The sequence below is a fragment of the Octodon degus genome, unplaced genomic scaffold (assembly GCF_000260255.1).
Source record: "Octodon degus isolate 3935 unplaced genomic scaffold, OctDeg1.0 scaffold00002, whole genome shotgun sequence".
Lineage (NCBI taxonomy): Eukaryota > Metazoa > Chordata > Mammalia > Rodentia > Octodontidae > Octodon > Octodon degus.
Genome location: NW_004524578.1, coordinates 2,451,064 through 2,473,145, shown reverse-complemented (window position 1 = coordinate 2,473,145; position 22,082 = coordinate 2,451,064). Strand labels below are relative to the sequence as shown.

The 22,082-nt window shown below is 39.7% G+C and overlaps 1 protein-coding gene across 2 annotated transcripts in view; it reads right to left on the bottom strand.

The window, feature by feature from the left end:
* Mtmr10 (myotubularin related protein 10) overlaps positions 1–22,082 on the bottom strand; it is a 47,570-nt gene that overhangs the window by 8,416 nt on the left and 17,072 nt on the right. For both annotated transcript variants that reach the window (XM_023709785.1, XM_023709788.1), the window contains exons 4-12: positions 21,522–21,594; positions 20,808–20,950; positions 13,715–13,805; positions 8,510–8,696; positions 6,283–6,370; positions 6,109–6,197; positions 3,854–3,984; positions 2,662–2,731; positions 2,116–2,186 (exon numbers count right to left, since the gene is read on the bottom strand). In XM_023709785.1, the coding sequence (XP_023565553.1) occupies positions 2,116–2,186; positions 2,662–2,731; positions 3,854–3,984; positions 6,109–6,197; positions 6,283–6,370; positions 8,510–8,696; positions 13,715–13,805; positions 20,808–20,950; positions 21,522–21,594 (943 nt within the window). The remainder of the gene's footprint in view (positions 1–2,115; positions 2,187–2,661; positions 2,732–3,853; positions 3,985–6,108; positions 6,198–6,282; positions 6,371–8,509; positions 8,697–13,714; positions 13,806–20,807; positions 20,951–21,521; positions 21,595–22,082) is intronic.

Sequence of the window (22,082 nt, the reverse complement as noted above, 5' to 3'; positions counted from 1 at the left end):
GTGAGCCTGGGCAAATTAGAAAGACTAAGACTCAACACAGAAAAAGAGGGTGAGGATGGAGTTCAATGAGTGACATACCATGGGTTGACATGCCCCAATTATTGTACACTTGCATACACATACACACACGCGCGCGCGCGTGCGCGCAAAAGAGCTAAAGAATAAACACCACAAGCAAAAAAATAAGCAAATCACATCAAGATGCAAAAATTGTTTCCACAATCCATAAGAATTTTTAGCATTCAATGAAATTAAATGCATTAGGGAAGTATAAATGACAACTACAGAATGCATCTCTGCTAGAAGGACCCTAAAAGCAGACAACAGTGCTGAGGAGGATGTGCTGAGACTGGAATGGAAAGAAAATGCGCTCCACACGAGGTGGAACACACTTTGGCAGGCTCCTGACTTTCTGGTTGTGAAACATTAAGCAGTTCCAGCACCTTTATTTTTTGTAATATGAGTAATAATAGGATATCTCTAAGATTTCTTTCTGGTTACCATTACAAAATTATGTATTACTTTTCTGGTATTTTGTTAATAATACTGTGTCCATCAGTTCTGCAGTCTTTTAAGAAGTTGGAAATAAATATACCTTATAATTCAGCAATTCTATTTCTTTCTTTTTTTTTTTTTTTTTTTTTAGCAATTCTATTTCTGTAATGGACCCAAAATAAATAATTTACATCCCCCAAAACTCCTATGTGAACATTCACAGGAGCATAACTTCCTAATAGCCAAACTGTGGACCAACCCAAATCTCATCAACATGTAAATGAATACACAAATATATTCACAGAGGACAGAATATAATTTAGATGTAAAGAAGAACACAGCACTGATATGTGCTACAAGAATGCCCTTCAAAGCCTTTATCAAAGACACCGTAGGCAAAGGACCACCTGCTGTGTGACTCCATTAATACACAATACCCAGAGGCGGCAGACCTCCAGAGGCAGGATGGATAAGTGACTGTGCAGAGCTGGGACAGAGAAGTTTTTAGGGATGATGACAAATTTCTAAAACCAGACCTATTTGATAAAAATTACTGAATGAAAGGTAGAAGGTTTGTATAGCATATAAATAAACTTTAATACAAGTGTTAGTGAACAGGCTCATGACCTCTGCGGCCTTTGCTCACTACGGGTGCATGGAGAAACTAAGGCCAAGCAGGGCTGAGAACGATGAGAACATGTGCTGCTGAGCGGCAGAGAGTACCCCAGAGCCAGGTTCTGCGCCCATCTGCACATTAAGCACAAACTCTGTGTCAATTAAGTATTTTACTTCATGCATTACAGTGATACCTTGAGTCACAAATGTTTCTGTTTGCAAACAATTTGGTTGGCAAACAGAAGTGTTTGACAAAATTTTATCTTTGTCCGCAACACTGCACCAGGCGAGGATCACAACACAGCCATCTTACCCACACAAACACATACGTGGCCATCTTTTCCAAAACTTAGAACAAATTAAGTTCATGAACCGAGGTATTACCGCACTGTTCTTTTTTTCCTAAAGTTTTAAAAATCTTTGCACTGTTAAAGGCAGTAAGGGTTGATGGCTGGTAAACATTTCCCCCATGGTAAGCAGTACCCTGGCTCCTTAGCTGTGCTGCACAACGTGGCCTGGGACCTTGTGGTCGGTTACACTTATGTGTAATCTCAAAAAGCCTATTAGCTAGAAAATTACTCACTACAGGATAATCACTACGAGTCCAATCTACACGGTGAGACCCTATACTAAATACATAAAAAAAGAGAAAATTACTACATAATTATCCCTTGCTTAACTTAAAAGATTTTTACATTGGAGTTTATTTCTATGAAATATTAGACAAATGCACACTGGTGGCTATTCCACCTACTTTATGACATCAAGTGCTTTTCTCCCAGTCACAGCCTACTGTGAGTCAGAAGGCATTTGCACTAGAACAGAATGGAAAGGACTTCATGAATGGGAGAAAATCAGACACCTTTGTATACTACTACCTGCAATCACACAAAATCTGTAGTGTATCTGATAATACTAGAGTACAAAGACACAGCTAAAACTAATGTAATTTACTTGAATGTGGACAACCAGTAGCCAGGCATTCTGAGGAATAACCTTCGTTACCTTGTAGGACTACAGATAGATGTTTGCTTTCTAGCATGTACACAACTTCTGCTGAATGTTTAAGGAATGCCCTGAAAAGAGAAAGATAAAAATATTGTTAAAAAAAAAAAATTTCTACCATAAACACATTTTAAAAGTACTTGAAATCTAATAAAACTCATCTTTCACTATATGTATTTGTATTTTCAATCCTATGAATGTCCTTGGTATATAATTTTCAAAAGAACCTGACTTACACAACAACTGTAAAGTGATACCACCACAGGCATGGAGGAGGACGCCTTGAGCACACAGCAGTCCTGCCCCCGACGAGGCTCCAGCTCCTGTGAAGCTGCACGTGTGATGGCACTGCATGGAGCTCTGTGTGCGCCCCGCACACATAAGGGCACGCGTAGAGTCATGAAATGTATAGCTTTCCCAGTGTAGATTTTCTGGGTTTGATGCTGCACTTAAGTTATGTAAGCTGCTGTCACTGAAAGAGGCTGTATGAAAAGTACCTGGCTGTATTATTTTTTTATGAGTCTTGAAAAAAAGAAGTTGACAAACCTGATATATTCTAACCACCGAGTATTTTCCAGTGAAGATAACCATCTCTCTTCAGTTTCTTCAAAAGGCTCTGTAATATAAATGGAATATACATCACATAAATACATTTTGAGGCTATTAAGTTTAACTTAACATGATCCTTATCAGTTAAAAGACATAGCACAGTTTTTAATATTTAAAAGTTGGCCTTAAGGGGGCCTGGGAGACAGCTCAGCTGCATAAACACCTGCCTGGCAAATGCAAGGTCCTAAGTTCGATCCCCAGTACCAGATACACACAACAAAGTTGGCTTTAAGGAAGAATCATGCACCTCCACATTAATAATGCAGAGTAAACAGCTATGACCTGATTCTACAACAAAGATAAAACATTCTCCAGTGCTCTTCTCTGCTTCCTGGCTCTTTCAGGGAAACCTTAGGAAATCCCACCAGCATTATCTCCTGAGAGCTAATGATTCCCAGTCTTCCTGACCCTTTAATCCAGCACTCCCAACTAGCAAGAAGAGCCACCCAGAGCTCCGCTCACACCTACCCCACTGCATGCCCTGCCCCGCCCTGCCGTCCCTGCTGGCTCTGCACACTTGGGCCTGGGACTGCACACCTAGGAATGAGAGCACACCAGGGTGCAGATCACATTCAGGACACTGTGCTTCTCTAGACACCCTGCTCTTGCCCCACAGAGCTCTCCTTCTGGGCAGTCCCCCACTGTTCAAGACCTGCTGCAAGACCACCTCGCCTGCCAGGTGCCACTGGAGCTCTGCCTTTATGCCAAAGATGTAAGATGTCTGCACATGGCACATCGCAGCCACCTAAGTGTTCATTCAAATATACAGATCAAAACTCTGAGGCTACAGATACAGTACGGTTCTATTTCAGACCCATGCTGTCACCAATCTCAAAAATATACCCTGTCAATTAAAAATCCTAGTTTGTCTGTTAGGTAATACTATATCTGTCTGGTTTGGAGATTTTAACAGGTTCATTTCTTTCTCTCCAAAATAAAAATTAACTGAAAACATTTGCTAGAGCTTCCAACCTTCTTATACAATAAAAGCTGAACAAATATTTCAATGAGTTTCTCCTTAAATATACCCATTTCAGTATTATTAAGGAATATCAGTTCTCTTGGTAGGTTGTATACAATTCTTTATCTCCCTTCTAAAAATATATATATAAAACAAAAATGAAGTTACCATTAACACACAGTTGCTTAAGCTTTACAAATGCCGCCTGTATTTCTTGAATATTAGGCAAAGTCTTATCCAAATCCACCTTGTAAACGTCACTTCTCTGTGGATGACTTTTAGTTATTGCATTACAAATCCTAATAAAAACAAAATCGTTATTCTTTAGTCATTATTAATTCATCTCTTTAACAATCAGCACCCATTATAAGCCAAGGCACCCTGCTAAGAGCTAAGCAGGGGAAGGCGCGAGGTCTCTGCCATCCTGCAGGCTACTTTCTGGGAGGGTGCAGCGCAGAAGAGAGCACGGAGGGCTGTGGGAAGGATGCGCAGGCCAGTCACAGGCTGCTCCCCCAGAGCAGGCTCCTCTGTGACAGCAACACTGACGCTGAGGCACCCGTGATGCGAGTGACACAAGCACCTGAGGGAAAGTGTTCCAGAAAGAAAGCGGCTGTCACAAAGGCCCTGAGAGGAGCAAGAGTGGGACAGGAAAATTCTTAGAGATAAGGAGACAGCTCAGTGGTATAAGGACCTGCCTGGCAAGCGCAAGGTCCTGAGTTCAATCCCTGGTACTGCCAAAAAAAAGAAAGAAAGAAAGAAAATTCTTGAGAAAGCAATAGGCCCAAGGCAAAAAGGTGTGGAGATGAGGTTGTACAACAAAGAAAACCTGCATGACTTATGAAGAATGGACTGATAAAAAACAAGGCATTAAAATAATTCTTAGTTTAATAAGGTAATTTAAATGGCGACCAGCTAGAAGAAATTTACAGTTAATTCTCATCCAAAAGCTTTTACTCTCCCTTCTTCTAGTGGCAAAATTTTTGAGTATGTAGTCAGCACATGCCAGTAAGAACAACAATGTAATATGACAAAACAGCAATTCTAATGTCATTAACAAAAAATTAATATTCACCTGGTACAATTAAGGAAAAACAGGGACTTGTCTGAACTGCAGCCATGTTTTCCAGAAAACTGAAAGGTCACATAAAGGTTCCATGGCAGTTAACTTGACTCTGCAAATGCTGCCTTCTTAGTTACAGCACTGTGGGAAAAAAACCCCTAAGATTGGGCTGCTCTCACAACTGGACTATGCTATTTCTAAGGCTCTCTAGAGCTGCTTGTAAAGATCTGTTCATTTTTCCTTATTTATTCAATAAGTAGTTTATAAATATTAGGAACTTCCTGTTGCTAACTGTATGGACAATATACAAAACAGCAATGTCACAGGGCCTGTGGGCTAGAGTGAAAGGTGGTAATCAAATACACACATAAACAGAAACAAGTGTGAAGAGAAGTTCAAGGGCTCTAGAGGAGGCTCAGCTGTGAGTCCCTCCAGCAGGCAGGTCGGGATGAGCTCAGGCAGGTGAGCTCCAGTCTGCAATAAGAAGGATGAGAACCAAACGGGCGGGGAAGGTGCTCAGGAAGGAGCACTAAGGAGGCAGCCCAGGAGGAGGAAAAGCACTGGACATGTCAGGAGGGCAAAAAGACCAGGGAACATCCAGGAGGGTGGGACCTGGAGGGAAGAAATGAGGCTCCCATGACACACACATGGGTGGGGCTGGCGGGAAAAACGTAGGCTTATAAAATTTCTGAAAAGCAAAGTGATGAAATCTGATGAGGATTGCAGGTGGAGAAGGGATGGAAGAGAAAGGGAACAAGGCTGACCCTCAGCACTAGGGCTAGGGAAGGCTTGAGGCCACATTCCTGAGTTTGGTTTGGACAAACACCAGAGGCACAGCCTTGCGCAAGCACCCTCAGGCAGAGAACACAGAATAGCATAGGAAGTGGCCTCAGACTCTGTGAGATATCTGGAGGGAAGGGGACAGGACTGCAGGGGGAACAGTGCCAGCCAAGAAGAGGGCAGTGAGACAGTGGACAGACGTGGCCCTGGTGGCCAAGAGAGCATATGTGAGAGTGACTGATGGTGAGCCTGCTGCGACACACGTGACTGGGCAAGGACTCCCACCCCAGTGATGCCGAGGTTACCCAGACTTTACAGATGCAGCCAAACCTATGTGTCAGGGCTCATTAAAGCCACACACTGAAATGAAAGTAAAGTCTGGTATTTCCTGAAGTGCCTCAACTGGAAATTACTGCACTTTCATAGTACGTTAAAGGCAATGTCCCTGCAAGATGTCAGCTATGTAAGGTCTGCAAACACTTTATAAACCAAATAATAAACTGTATTTACTAGGACTTAACTAGTGTAGACTTAGTATACTTAGGTCAAGTACAATAATCTAGTGAGACCATTTCCCAGTTACCTCTGGTCAATTTTCCTCTGCTGCAGCACATCCTTGATGAGGGCCATTCGCACAAGGGCACTGCCATTTGAGTGGCTCCAGCACCACAGCTAGGAAAGAGGCAGAATCCTTACTTACCTGGGTAGAAACCATGGTCATCAGCGTCAAGGAATACATCCAATAGGAAGCACTTACTGGCATCCTTCTTCCAACAAAAGAATGGGAAAAAATCTTCAGATCTTGGTCTGCTAAAGAACTTGGCACTACAAAGTATTCTGGAAGGCTGGAGGGGGAAGAGATCATACTTAAGAAGTCTTTGCTCAAGGGAGGCCTATATACTCTACAGACACCACCTATACTTAAATACATTTATCTCCACTCAATATGCGCCTTGCTTGGGAGCTGCACTGGCCGGCACCATGAAGGACACCAATGATCCTGGCTGTTTCTGCCTACAACAGGTGTGATAGAGTCATTTATCACAAAATTAAAACTTATAACAGGAGAAAAAAATTTAATTTAAAATATTTTCCAGAATGACTACTAATCAAATATATACAGTCTCTAGAAAACATGAACACCTTTGTTCTCCTGACAGGCTGTGGGTAAAGATAAAGGCAAACAAAATTTAAAAAGAACCAAATAAATCAAAAGGCTTCGGCTCCCTTGCTATCTCCTCCTTCTACCTGGTCCTTCCCTTCAAGGCCCAGTGGGCTGTGGGACACTGAGCTGCACACTGAACCTCAACACAACCTCTGCTCCGCTTTCCTCCATTCAGCCTGGCACGGGACAAAGGTGGGATGAGCTAGGCACAGTCACCCCCACAGCACATGCACCTCACAGCACGCTGGCCATGTATGTCAACCTCAAGGGGAAGCAGAAAACCAAGGTGCAAGCTCCAGATCTCCCTCTCTATCAAAGTTCCTAAGACAGCATTACTTGGCAGAGCCGGGCATGGTGGGACACACCTGTAATCCCAGCACTCGGGAGGCTAAGGCAGGAGGATTGTTGTGAGTTCAAGACCAGCTGGACTACATACTGAGCTTAAGGCCAGCCTGAACTGCATAGTGAGACCCTGTCTCAAACAGACAAGAGACAGACAGACAGACAATGAATTAATTGGCAGTAACATGGTAGCACCATCTACTTTTTTATTATCTACTTGAATGAATGAGTACTTCAATGATCTTAAATCAGTCTAAAAACTTCAACAGTATTGAATATCAAACAAATGTAAAAAATTCCTGGTTACTTTTTTTTTAAATTTCATCTGTTTGGTGCAGAGGCTCCCTATGCAGCCTCCTCAGCGCTGGCTGAGATTACAGGTGTCACCACCATGCTGGGCACACCTGAGGCAGGGCCAGGGATCGGACATGAGTCGTTGCACTTGCCTAGGCAGGCAGGCGCTTAAACTGCTGAGCTACCTCTGCAGCCCAATTCCTGGTTACCTTTGAAGAACTTTAGGGAACCTGCTCACTGTTTTGAAGACTGGTAATATAAGAGCAAATGTAAAGACTTATACTGCCTTTCTTATATGAATTATATTTCAGGCTAATAAAGAGCTAGACAAAGAATTTTAAAGAAAAAAATGACAGGACACAATAAATAGTAAGCCCTAAAAAAATAACACATCTGGGCAACTATCCTCACTACCAGTGAAAACTATTCTTGCTGCTGAAATCATGATGTACAAAGTGAAGACTGTACTAAATGGATCAGGGTGACAGCCCCAAGCCTATTACTGATCAGTCAGCACTATAATAAGCATGACAGACAGACAGAGACAGAGGCAGAGATACAATGAGCCAGCTTGCAAGGGAAAGGTGAGGGTGAGGGGCAGCCACCACGTGAGCAAGCTGGAGCCCTGACACAGTATACCCGGAGGCGCAGGCATCACCACCTAAGGAAATATGCTTGCCAAAACATTGAACCTGGATTCAATTTTATGCCTCCCGAGTTAACTAACATTCATAGGAAATACAGGAGGTAACTGAGCATATTATAGGACAGAGCAGGGATAAAATCAGCAATACCTAGAATGTGGAAAATACTACAGAAAAAAAACCTGGTTTTGTCTGCAAATAAATGTAAGTTTATGAAGGCAGAAAGAGAGCCAAATCAGCAAATTCAACATCAAACTTTCCTAGGATCTGGATTTAAACACACCAACTTATGAGAATCATTAAGATAAAAATGCAAAAAGAACATTGACTAAATTACTAATGATAGTAAGGAAATTGTCAACTTCCTTCAATGGATAGATACTAGAATTATATTTTTAAAAACCTCTATCATTAAAATATCCATTAAAGTATAATCACAAATATTTTTTAACACTAACTTGACAGCATCAGCAGCAAGTTTGATTATTCAGAGAATAGTCACTTCTTGATATAAATAACATTGTAAAACTTGAACTCACCAAGTGGATATCATATAACCCTCATTAATAGAACAAACCCTCCACCCGGAAGCACCTGTCCTCTTGATTTCTCTGTCCCAGTCTGAGTAAGTTTCAAACAGTGGAGTTTTCTGGTTGGTGGCACCACTGCCAGCTCCAATCCCTCCTTTTCCTCCACCTTCTGGGGACACTCCATTAATTCTGGTGGCTGTAGGAAAAGGAATATAGTTAACTTTGGTGTGGACTCACGCTTCAGCTAGCATTAGCTCTGCCCTCTCCGAGCCTTCAGTTACACACATGCTCTGATGTGGCAGCTCTTCCCTGCCTCATCTTTCAAGTCTCTCCAGGAATCCAAGAATCATATATATATATTTTCTTTTTTTTTATTTTGTGCAGGGTCTCACTACACAGCTTGGACTGGTAGTGATCCTCCTGTTTTCAAGCCTACCAGTGCTGGGACTTATCTTTTTTATTTTAAAATAACTCATCTAGTCTTGTCCTTACTAATTCTTTCTTCACTCCTTGACAACACCTTTGATTTCCTGTCCATCTGTACCTCACGTACCTTCAAATATAAATAAGTCAACTTGATTTTGAAAAGTGCATTTGTTCACACTAGCTACTATGCCACACATTTTTCTTCCTTCCTTTTGCTGATCAGCTTTTCATACAATGAAGGAAGCCTGGAAATGTTTTCTCTTCATTTCCCAATCATCCTCCATCCCTACAGTTCTATGGAAACTATTCCTGGCCTTGCCAAATTATAGGGTAAATCCAAGTCATCTGTTTATTTTCTCCACAATTTTGCCTGGAAAAATGAATGCATCCAACAACTATCTCTGTTCTTAAGCCCTTCAAATCTTCTCCTATCTGCTCATTAGAAAACTCTTGGTAAGCTCACAACACTGCTTGTGCTCCGCTTGAGTGCTGGCCCCACATGGGAATTCTGGCATAGTGGGCCCAGAACAGAGTTCCTTAACAAGAAGACTTCCTCAAGAAAGGAGAACTGCTACCACACTCTGGGAGCAGGCCACAGCCTGGGAGACCCCCAAATCAGCCAGATCTGTCCCAAGGTGACATATGGCATAGTCCTTCCTGGCCCACTGTCAGACAGTCGTAGGCTGCAACTGTGGCAAACTTCCATGCCAACATCCTTGGCCAGAAGTTCTGGCACACCTGAACCTGTCAGCAATGTAGCATAAGACTCCCTGCCCTGAAAAGCATGCTAGCCCTCGCCCCAACCTTTTCATCACACTCATTTCCCAAAAGAATCAAGCGAACCTAGATGGCTATTCTTGACCTTAAAGCTCCTCCACATAACTGTTTACCATTACTCCTAATTCCAATTATTTGTAGCCATACAAAATCCTTAGTTGTCCCATGAATGGTCCATATCCATTCCACAAGTCATTTATTAACTCCCGCTACAGGACAGGGTTTTTTCTGAGGATATATGATATGCTAATGTCTGAAAGCAGAAAGTAAAATTTTATCTACTTTGAAAGCATTAACAAGACAGCAAGAAATTCAACAACGACAGTGTGCTAGATTGACACAGAAGAGGAAGCGCCAAAGTTTTGTTCAGTGGGAGGGATGGGCCAGGAAATGCTTCCTGACCTGACCACATTTGAAGAGTCCTGAAGAGTGTGTCAAAAGTCTCCAGATAGCTAGTGAACAAGTGGGCTCTGGTCAGAGAAGTACACTTTTAAAAACATGATACAACTGTAAACCATCAAGTAATTAAATATACCTACAACTCGAAGTGGCAGAACAGAGACTGGAAAAATCAGAGGCAGACTAGACTTGAGACCTGTGCTGATCAAAACATAAACTGCTTAAATATAAACTAAAATGAAAAAAATAAAAAGTCTCTCAGTTGAGCTAACCATATCTCAAGTGCGTATTTCCACATGCGACTGGCAGCTTCCTTGCCGGACAGCAGAGAGGAAAGAATACTTGTATCACAGGGCAGTGCTGTTCTAGATTATGAAGGGTTTCATGCAGAGTTAGGAATTCTGAATTTTATCTTTCAAGTGGCACTAGAATTAACCAGCAATTCTAACAGAGCTCATTAATAACAAAAATGCTAATAAGTGCACATTTAAAGAACAATCAATCCAATGCCAAGACCTATTACTTAAAAAGGAAAAAATTGGGGCTGGGGAGATGGCTCAGTGGAATAAGCGCTTCCCTGGCAAGTGCAAGGGCCTGAGTTCAATCCCTGGATCCACCAAAAAAAAAAAAAAGGAAAAACTAACCAAGTCCACTAAAAATGTAATTTTCTGCTAAGAAGTGACATTAAATGAGATTATATCACAAAACTTGTAAACATGTCTGTCATGATGTAGAGCTGCTGACACTGAGCCTGCAGACAATTTTATGAGGTTTTCAATTTTTTTGTTCACAAGCATAAGCTGACATCTTTTTTAAAAAAATAATGTATTTAGGACAGGGTCTACAGGGTCTCACTTTGTAGGTCGGACTTGTAGTGATTCTCCTGTGTTCAGTCTCCCTGGGCTGGGATTATAGGTGGGTGTCACCATTTCCAGTCTCAATTGCTGTCTCAGCACGCCCCGGGGGTGGGGCCAGCACGCATGGTGGGGACTGAACCCCAGCCACTTAACTCTGCCTAAGCAGGCACTTTAGTGTGTTGAGCTATCTGGCTGGCCCAGAAGCTGACATCTTAATAGTTTTATAACAAATATAAATCTACTTTTTTGTTATTTGCCTAATAGTAATCTGACTTGTGAACCGAGTCCTTATAGTTCTTTATGTTAAAAGAACAGCCCCAGAGCCGCTGCTGTCTGTACTGGTGTTTTCTGTGATGTCCGTATGAAGCCACATGTCACACCTACAGCAGCTGCGCACCTTCCTGCAGGTCAGGATACTCACACTACATGCACAACTGCACAGGCCTTCAGAGATGGCATTCACTCAGGTGATGCTGGGTGGGAAAAAACTTCAGAACACTGAAGGCCGGCTTGCAGCTTCGTTTCCTAGGTAACTACAGGAACTTCTGATCTTATTTGTGGAAACAGCTTCAGGACCTACCTGCCTGCATAAGAGACTGCTTTATCCAGCCAATGAGTCAAGGTGTCATCTAGAGGCTCAAGAGTGGATTACTGGTCATCTTTTATTCACAAATTAATGAATTCTGACTGTATAGAAATTTCAAGCTTCTCCTCATTCCAAGGATGCAGAGCTTATGCTTCTGTAACAGCACAGGAAGGTTTTAAAGGATGTTACCCTATGAAGAAACTAACAAAACTTTGGCCAGTATTATGTTTGTGAAGTATGTGCTGAAGGAGAAGGCTGAAGGATGTAAATAGAAAGTCCCCAAATATTTTAAGAATCTAAATTTTATTAACAAGGAAATTTTTAAAAAGTGGTTCACAGAAAACCCAGTGGTAGAAGAACTATGAGTTAATAAACGATTTACAATATTAGATATCAGAGATGCCTACAAGAAATGAGTAAAGAAAGAGGTGAGAATTAACTTGAGCAGTTAATAAGTTACCAGCTGTACATGGAACCAAATTATTTCTATCAGAAAAAATAGTAGCCTAAAGAATGGGGCTGTATCACCAAAGAAATTGAAGCAGGAATCAAAGACTATTTCCTGTGCTTTTTGTACCTCTTGAAACTTTTCATTTAAGCTACTCTCTTATAGCTCTGGATGAGGGTCTTACTGAAGATAACCAGGATTCACCATTCTAGGGGCCAACAAGGGCTGGTCAGATAGCTCAATGCACTAAAGTGCCTGCTTAGGCAGAGCACAGGGGCTGGATTCGATCCCTACCCCGGGGCGCGCTGAGAGGACAACTGAGACTGGGGATTGAGACTGGGTGTGGTGGCACATTTGCGTGCCTGTAGTCTCAGCACTTAGGAGACTGAAAACAGGAGAATCACTACAAGTCTGATCTACGTAGTGAGGCCCTGTAGACCCTGTCCTAAATACGGCAAAAGAAAAAGGCAGACCATTCTAGGGTTCTCCTGATGGCCCAAAGGAACATTTACCTAAGAGCACAATTGCTAATGCCTTTATTTTTAGACAAAACGTAATTTCAACCTTTTAAAAAATAACTGTGTTACTCAAAGTTACGATGAATATACATTTTGGTAAGAGAAGTTATACTTTTGCTACCCAACTTCTACATAGGACAAGGTAAAAGCTATTCTTCAGGCATTTTCATATATCATCTCTTTGACTGGTTAATCTCATCTAAAGTAATAAAATATACCACATGCATCTGTGGATACTATGTACTATAACATTCTAATGTATTTCTAATGCAGTGATGCTGTGATACACTTTATATAAAGGTAATTTAAATTACCATGGTTTTTAAGAAAACAAATATAAAATACTAGTACAGTTAATAATGTATAAGCCCCAGACAATGCTGAAGTGAGTGGATCTTTCATTATACATACATGCTGACTTTTCTTCATCCAGCAGTGAGAGAACACACACGCTTCAATCAGCTAGCAGTCGCTAACCTACAGGGGCTAACAGGACATGGGGTCTTTGTAGCAGTCGCTAACCTACAGGGGCTAACAGGACATGGGGTCTTTGTATCTTTTTATGAATTCTGAAACACAGGCTATTAAAGTTACTGTGATATAAATAAAATGCATGGAATTACATAATCATCTGGAATTCTTGTGGTGTCACGTGACATGTATGTGGACAGAACTATTGCATCTCCATAAAACTGCCTAGGATGTGTATGTCCACAGTACACTCACTTGCCTTGCGTTAATTCTACTCAGAACGTCCATATTTTGACCGTCTTAATGAATTCACCCAAAGGTTTTTAACCCTTTTGGGTTTTGTATGAAATTACACCTTGCCAGAAGTTATGCTTTTCAATTGTCATTGTAGTTTCCCACCAGTTTTCTTTAAAGTTAAGATTATTTTGACCAAAATAACCAAATTTAAAAGATGGGATCTATTCTTTATCATAAAATAAAAGCCAATAAAATATTCAACGTCACTCTTGTAAGCCTGTATTACAGCTGCTTACACTATGTCTTTCCTAGCTGCTCTTCAAGAAACAATCTGACAATACTGACTCTGTTAGTATATAGTGCTTACTCTCCTAACAGTTATGAAGCTAGCAACTCTGCACTCATTAAAGCTCATACACTTGAGGCTTTTGACAAACACAGAATAAAATTTATACATGAAAAATTAGTTACAATATTTAGTAATTTCATATTTACCTGAATTGTGGTATTTTTTCCCAACATATTCAAATGCAAAGAGTAGCTGGAGATCTGTTGGCTGGGAATAATGAGCTATTGCAAGGCATACCTAGGAAAAATTCTACATTTAGAATTTGATTTTAACACACTTCAATGAAATGTACAGTAAGCCTCAATCACCTGGGCATTATCCTGGGGCAGTGACTTCAGATACTGTTCACATGGTTTTATGCTGACCTCCAACATGAAAGAGCTCCTCAGGCCAGATAGCTCAGTTACTGCTGTGCGCCAAGACACTTAAATTTTCAATTAGTACTTGGAAGTATTCAGCATATATTTACTGAGTTGAATTTTAACTGGGAAGTAATTTTACTCCAATAAATGAAACTGGAAAGCAAGAGAACCACTCCCCAAAGCAAGGTAGTGACAATGTATCTATTAAAAATATTTTTTTTAAAAAGAGAGAAAAATTTAATTTGGTGGATTAGAAAAGCTCAATATAAGGCATGCTATTTTAATGTTTTAATAAAGTCATAGATTAAATAATCTAAACTTAATAGAGAAATCAAGTGCAAAAAGTACCAGAAATACAAAGGTGGTATTGAGAAGTGTAGCAAAAACTATGTTTACGTAAAATGGTTTCAGACTGTGTCCTGTGGTAGAAATGGGAGCTTCTTTTGAGTCAAAGAGATCAAGGCTTGAATTCTAGGCTCCATTGAGCATTAGATGTATAGCCACATTGTGTGAAGTTAATTCTTCTTTTCTAGCCTCCTTCTCCTTATCTGTGAAATGAGACTACCTACATTGTTATAAGGATTGACAATCTTAATGCATGCTTGGCCTTCAAAGGAACTCTATACGTGGAAATTGGTTGTCATTTTCAATAGTTGTTGGGTAGAATAAAAGATGAATCTCTATGCTACAAGCACTGGACATATTATGGGAAGAAAAGTCCTTAAAAGAGCAAGGAATAAAGAAGAAATTTAAGATGTATGGCAGGGAAGAATAGTAAGTAGATGACCTTACTTAAAAAGATTAAGTATCAGTTAGAAGGTAAAAACCCAAGCCAAAACTGAGATACTTTCAACAGTGAGCAAGCAAGAAAATTGTTAGTTCATGTCAAACTAATGGTGTCTGAAGTGAGTTGATACAAATTCCATTAACAGTAAATGTTTGTCATTAAGAGTAAACATGATTTTTTAAACTCTTAAATGAGTATTTTTGCACTGGGGAGATAGCTCAGTGGCATAAGCACCTGCCTGCAAGTACAAGGTCTTGGAAGTTCAACCCCCAGAACCAAAAGTAAAATAAAATAAATATTTTCTATCTTAAGGAATTAAAAATATACAACCAGAAATACAGACTTTACTAGTTTTAACATTCCCTCTACCCCCAAAAAGCTTCCTAAAACTTACACCTTGATTTCTCAAGGCTTATTAGCTTTCTATGAGGGTTCATGTAGAAAATTTAGGAGACAGATATCTCTATTCAAAATTAGTTCAAGCATCTTCCTTACAGTGTCTTCAGGAGCAAAACTACTGAAATCTGTACCATGAGAAAGTTCTCCTCACTTCCCACCCCTTGGGCAGCACAGTTTGTTGCTAAGCGCTGCTGAACTTTCAGGTCTGTCTCATTTTGCTACACTACCACAGCCACACTCTTAAAGCACACTCACCATTTAGTACCTTGGGGCATCTCTGTACTCTAAAAATCAACAGCACTTACGAATTATCTTCTAAACATACAATTCTGGCTAACGACATTGCTTTCTTGATAATTAGTTGTGGCTCTCAGGCACAGGCTTAATGAATTTTTTTATTCTTGATTCTTCACAAAATTTCCTCACCCGTATTTTACCTTTCCAATGTTCCCTCACGTTCTGTGGTCAAAGAATAAACAAATGCACATTCTGTCTGACTTGGCCCCAGCCATCTCCTATCCTTCTCAATCTTTAGGAAATCCTTCTCCAGTACAAACTTACTTTCTTGGAAATCGCTGTGTCTTTCAGCACTCCTTCTTAAGCCATCATACACTGAGTCAATTTCAGAGTATTAATTCCCAAAACCCTTCAACTGTCTCCTAATACAATATAATTCCAATATATATCTTATTGGTTAACTACACTTATGTGCCTATACTTTCAAAGTATTCAAATAATAATTAGTGTAGATAAAAAGTAGTCTACGGGTGGTCCCTTGTTACACCTGTACTATTAGGTTCCTTTCCTTTTGCGAGGATGCCAATTTCTCATTCCTTCAACAAATATTTACTGAGCATTCACCACATTCTAAGCTCTGAGGATAAAGTGAACAAAGACACAAATGCATGTCCTCATTAAACTTGTATTCTAATAAGGAAGATGGATACTAAACAAGATAAAACAACAAGTACAATAAAAGTTAATTTTTAAGTGTAAAGGAGAAAAAAGTAGACCAGAACAGGGAAATACAAAAAGGAGAGAAGAGAGCAGCATGTTAAAAATTTAGAGGAGAAAAGAAATCCCTTTCTTCACAGACTTAAGACCTTTAGACCTGGCCCTGAATCTCCTTACCATCCCTCCAGCTGCCCTTGGAAGGTGCACAGTGTCTATCAGTGGCTGCACAAACACTACTACTTGATAAAATTGGCCCCTAATATATTAATGAAAATGCTTCTACCAAATAATAGTGAAATAATTAGAAAACAATCACAGGCACAAATTCCACAAAAAAAAAAAAAAAAAAAAAAAAACAGGCCTGGTTTACACAGAAGAAATTCACAAAAAAATTGATGACAGCACACATCTTTTTGTGGCCAAAGCAAAAAAGAAACAAAGCTTATCTGCAAAGCAAAACCCAACTAAGACTCCTAAAAAACTCCTTAAAAATAACAGTTTTACACTGACTTAGGAAAGAAATAAGACTTACCTAACAGCTTTTACATTAGTTCTTACATTTTACATTTTACACTGAAGCTCAATGCAGTGTAATAACTTTCACAGTGGATGATCTTTTAAGGGTAGTGGGGAAGGGGAGAACGATGTGAACTAAATTTGTTGCTGCTCGGCAGTACAACGATAAGTATATACCACTTATTTTCACATAACCTAGTTAGGGGCTATCTCTGGGACACACGCAAGGGCACGTACGAATTGGTGCACCTAAACAACGTTTGTTCCATTACTGAGGAACACTGAGAAGAGGAAGCAATCCAGCTGTCTTTTCTTTGCGCTTTTTCAAATATGCTATTTCAGAACCTATGTGCACATTCCTAGCTCGCTTAGAGTACACAAAAGACTGAAAAAAAAAAAAAAAGGTCTCGTTTCCATGAAAATTATTCTGTTTTACAAGCATTTCCTAGGCAATAAAAAAACTTTAGAAAGCCCTGGGCACTGACAGTGGATAGCCTTTCTTCTCTGATCAGCAAAGGGTGCAACCCTGGAGAGGCACAGATCCACGGGACACCCATGCCTCAAGGTCTATCACTTCTGCAAACAGAACAATGGTTTCCTCTATTTCTGTGGCAAGCCACCAACGAGCATCAGATTCCAAGCAAAAATGACAATCTAGGAAAAGGCCAACGTGTCCTTTAATTAGATGAACTGAATTTACCTCTAGACAGCATGTCTGACGAACTGGTTCATAACCAGTAATTTGAGAATAAACTGAAGACAAAGGGTGTATATCTTGTTTATATCCACCCACCTAGTTACATATTTTAAAAATGGTAAGTCATTATATATATATATATATATATATATATACACACACACACACACACACACACACACATATATATATTTTTCCCCCCTCTCAGTTTTGGGCAGTCTTCAAGTGGTGGCTCAAAGCTGCTGTGAGGTTACATGTCCAAACTTGCACCACCGAACGCCTTCCTTCTGTACACACAGACTTTCTCCAAATATTATTTTCCCATTAGATTGCAAAGATAATAAGGATGAATGGTAGTGGATACAGCCATACAAAGTAATCTAATTTACTCACAAATGAGAAAAAAAACAAATAAACAACCAAGTTTTAAAGGAACATTTAATAAAATGTGAACCGTTTTTCTATTCTGGGATTATTTCAAACAAAACATAAATGCTTTCAATACTTCGATTTGAATCAACGGTTCACCTGTCAGAGCACTCTAGACATGCATCTGGTCATTTTTAAACAATGTATAAAATCAAAGTATTTCTAGAGAAAATGTAGCATTCAAAGCTTCCAGGAGGTAAAAATTATCGATAACTTACCAACTTTACCTAATTTTACTCTTGATCTTAGCCAAAAAGTCAAGAAGCGATTTTTACCTCATTTTAGATGAAAACTTCACTTGCAACTATAGAGTATGCTATAGTTTTTGTTCTTAACTCACAAAGCCATTAATCTTCGGCCATCACATGACTTTACTGTGTTTGAAAACATGTAAATCACAGACATAATTCTCAATAGCTGTATCTCCTCCCATGACTGTATGAAACAGAAGGTTCATCCAGGCCCAAGCACACGCTCTTTACATTTTAAGACGCCAGGAAAAGGATTTTTGTCAGAAAACTGATCTTGGGCAGGGCATCAATGGAAGAGCTTGATTTGTGTGGACAACTCAGAGGCTTTCTGCGTCATTTACCAGCAGCACAACACACAAGGGACAGCCCACGCTGACACAGCACTTATCTGTTCATTTGGCAACCTTTCATGCTACTATTTTGTGCTGTTACCTAGTGCTCTTTGTTCCTGCTTTATATTCTCAACTAGACTTACCCATCTTAGGAAAAGGAACTGTATCTTATCGTTCTTTTCAAAATGGAGCACATTGCCTAGCATGTCAAAAATGACCACTGAGTATCCTAGAAGACTCAAGAACTAGTAAGACAAGGGGCTGAGGAGACGGCTCAGCAGTCTAAGCACCTGCCTGGCAAGCGCAGATAACCAAGTTCAATGCCCAGTGCCACATGCCGTGCCAGCCCGGAACACTGTGTTGGCCACCAAAACCAGGCATGGTGGCAAACACCTGTAATCCCAGCACTAGGGAAGCTGAGACAGGAGGATCACAAGTCTGAGCTGCATAGTGAGACACTGTACCAAATGAATAAAAAAAAGAACTAAGTAAAATTAGTATAATCTCCATTTATTCAATGTTATCTGACAAATACAGTTAAAAAAAAAAGGTGAAGATTTAATATTTTTGAAGAATACCGGCCCACTGTATCAATTTCTTTTCTTTTTTGGTGGTACCAGGGATCAAACTCAGGACCTTGCACTTGCCAGGCAAGCACTTATTCCACTGAGCTTATGTCCCTGGCCCAAGGAAAAATTTTTTTTTTTTTTTTAAATTTTAGGACAAGGTGTACAGGGTCTCTCTCACTGCATAGGTCAGACTCGTAGTGATCCTCCTGTTTACCTCCTCCTAAGTGCTGGGATTACAGGCACGCACCACCATACCTAGTCTCAATCACCCTCTCAGCACAGCCCAGAAATTGAACTCCTGACCCCTGCATCTGCCTCACTGTATCAATTTCTAACTTGAAAATATTCTCTCTTAACTCAGTCTCACTAGTTCTTAGGTGTCCCTATTTTTGAGACACCGTACATCTTGAAGTTCATATATAGGTTCTTGCTATTTGGTGAATGAAATTACAAATATATTTTTAAGTCTGAGAAAATAATTTAGCTAAATATTTACATACAGTGCACTAGCTACCCAATTCAAAGACCAGTCTACATATAAAGAAGCATCTTAATCACAAACAACAGAATAAAAAGACTGAAAGGGGCCTTAAAAAGCATCAAGGTGAATTTTCAATGATGTGGCACACTGAGAGGTGGTCAGCTGACTGTATTGGAAAACGGCTAGCCACAGACCCACAGTCACTCTGCTGCACAATACCAGTGGTCATGTATTTTCAGATATTCAACTCATGGTTGCCTTCCTGTGCAGGAACTACTGGTTCTAGTTTTAAAAACAAATTTACCACCTCCTCACCTAATAGATGAGCACAGCTGCCTTACGGTCTTTGTGAAAGCTCCATTTGTATCATTAGGAATTTTACTGCAATCTACTGATGATGAAAAACAAATGTGCCTTTGGTGGTGCAAAGACTGCTTCAGTTCTGAAAGCAAGCAACTTCCTAGGCCGTGAGAATACCATTCCGATGTAGAAGGTTTTCCTCTGGAAAGTCTATTACTACTTTTCGCACTGCTGTATCAGATTAAAACAGAGGGGCATTAGGTCTACATTTTGGTTTTGGTCTGACAAAACCAAAACCTGGAATAAACCAAGTAGAGACTTTTTATGTCCTTTCATTTCACTTGACAAGTGGGCAATAAATGTTGAAAGGCAGGGGAGAAATAAGCCAATTAAAAAGGTCCTAACTTTGGGTTGGAACCTGCTTAGGCAAGCTTACGCAAAGTGCAGGGACTGTGGTTCAATCCCTAGTACACATGCCAGCCAGCCCCACCCCCATGGTGGGCTGAGCTGGCCACAAAAAAAAAAAAAAAAGAAATTAAAAAGTTCCTTGGCCAGGGAGATAGCTCAGTGGAGTAAGTGTTTGTCTGGTAAGCACAAGGTCCTGAGTTCGATCTCTGGTACCACCCAAAAAATAAATAACTAAAAATTAAAAAGTTCCTAGCTTTGAGCTGCCCCTGTCAAGTATCACTCCAATTAATTCATCAAGATTTCCTTAAACCACTATGAGGTCCTTCCTATAACTACCTATTTCCTAAACCTCATGCAACCTACAGGTGGTTTGAAGCTTGTTGATGAGGTTCTGCCGAATTGAGCCAGAAGCCTCACTAACCTCAATTACGGTACATCTCCAACATTTCAACCTGCAAGACAGAAACTACGGGGTAGTGATTCTAATATAAAAGATATGCTAAACTTCATATTTGGTAGACACAGACGTCTAATATTTTAGGAGTTGATAAAAGATTATATAGAATACTGCAAAATAGCTATAAACCTATAGCAGAAAACAGCTCCATTAATATTCTTGGCTTTGACTTTACTTAAGTAGCTAATTATAGGTGTCCCTAAAAAATGTGAGTAATCAAGAATTAAAAAGTTCCACAAAGACATGAAATTGGTAAACACAGGGCAGAAGCCAGAACTTGATAAAAAATAGTATTACCTTTTTCGCACTTTCAGGACCTGATTCATCAAAGCGAAATCTGACAATTCTGAAATCTTTACAGTAAATAATTAACACTGTTGGATTAAATTTCAGTTTCTGGTTGGGACCTAGAACTTTCTGTTTTCTTTTGTGGTCATTTACTAAAAAGAAAAAAGAAAAGATGTCAAAATCTTTCTTGTTACTCATTCCTTATAAAACTATAACACAGTTTTATGAAAAGAATTGGAAAGTCACCTATCACTTGAGCAATGCTTATGTGAAATCTTCATATCTGTAAGTGTTAGAACTTCAAGGGAATGAATGCTAACTTTGTTTCTCAAGGTATTTTAAAGGTATTTAATAGAATCACCAATAACTAGATATGTCTAATGATTAAAATTTTAATATAAAAAGAGGACAAAAAGCTATACATTCTATATCTCCATTTTAGAATCATCTATTGACTTCTCTTCCATTTGCAGACAGAAATAAAATTTCAACTCAAGCAATTTGACAGTAGGACTCTTCAAGGAAGACTTCTATAACAAAATCAACTTTAAAGACCTTTAAAAAAAAAAAAAATACAAGGTCTCATCATATTTGGTTGTCCTGAAAGAACTCTTGGCATCAAATGCTCCTCCCGTCTTAGCCCCCAGAGTGGCTGTCTACAGGCAGGTTTCACCTCGCTCAGCTATAACTCTTAGGAGACAGTAAGTGCTAAATATTACATACCTGTGACAATTTGCTCAATACAAGTTAAAGGAACATCATGTTCTCCAAGAAGAAGGTTTCTGTAATGGAATTTCTGAAATAAAAAATTATGTTCACATTAATTCTTTTCTCAATAACCTCAGTGACAATACAAAACTTATTTTTAATTTGAATTCTGGGGAAAAGAACTAAGTAGCTAAAAGAAACTTATGAAATCAATAAAATAGTATTTATATGATTATTTGCTAAGTGGCTGCTGTACTAAGCGTTTGCAAGGGAAAAGATTTACTACAGGACGTGTCACAATTTATAGGACGTTTTTTATTTTTACTTTGTTCTGTATTTAGGACAGGGTCTACAGGGTCTCACTACATAAATCAGACGAGAAGTGATTCTCTTGTTTTCAGCCTCCCAAGTGCTAGGATTACAGGGACCCAGTCTCAATCACTGTCTCAGCATGCCCCATGGGTGTGGCTAGCAGGGCACACCAGGAGGATTCTTTTATAATATTCGCCCAAAGAATCAAATGTAAAAAAATGCAGGAGATCTGTCCATACACTAGAGATACAAAGTATCCAGCTG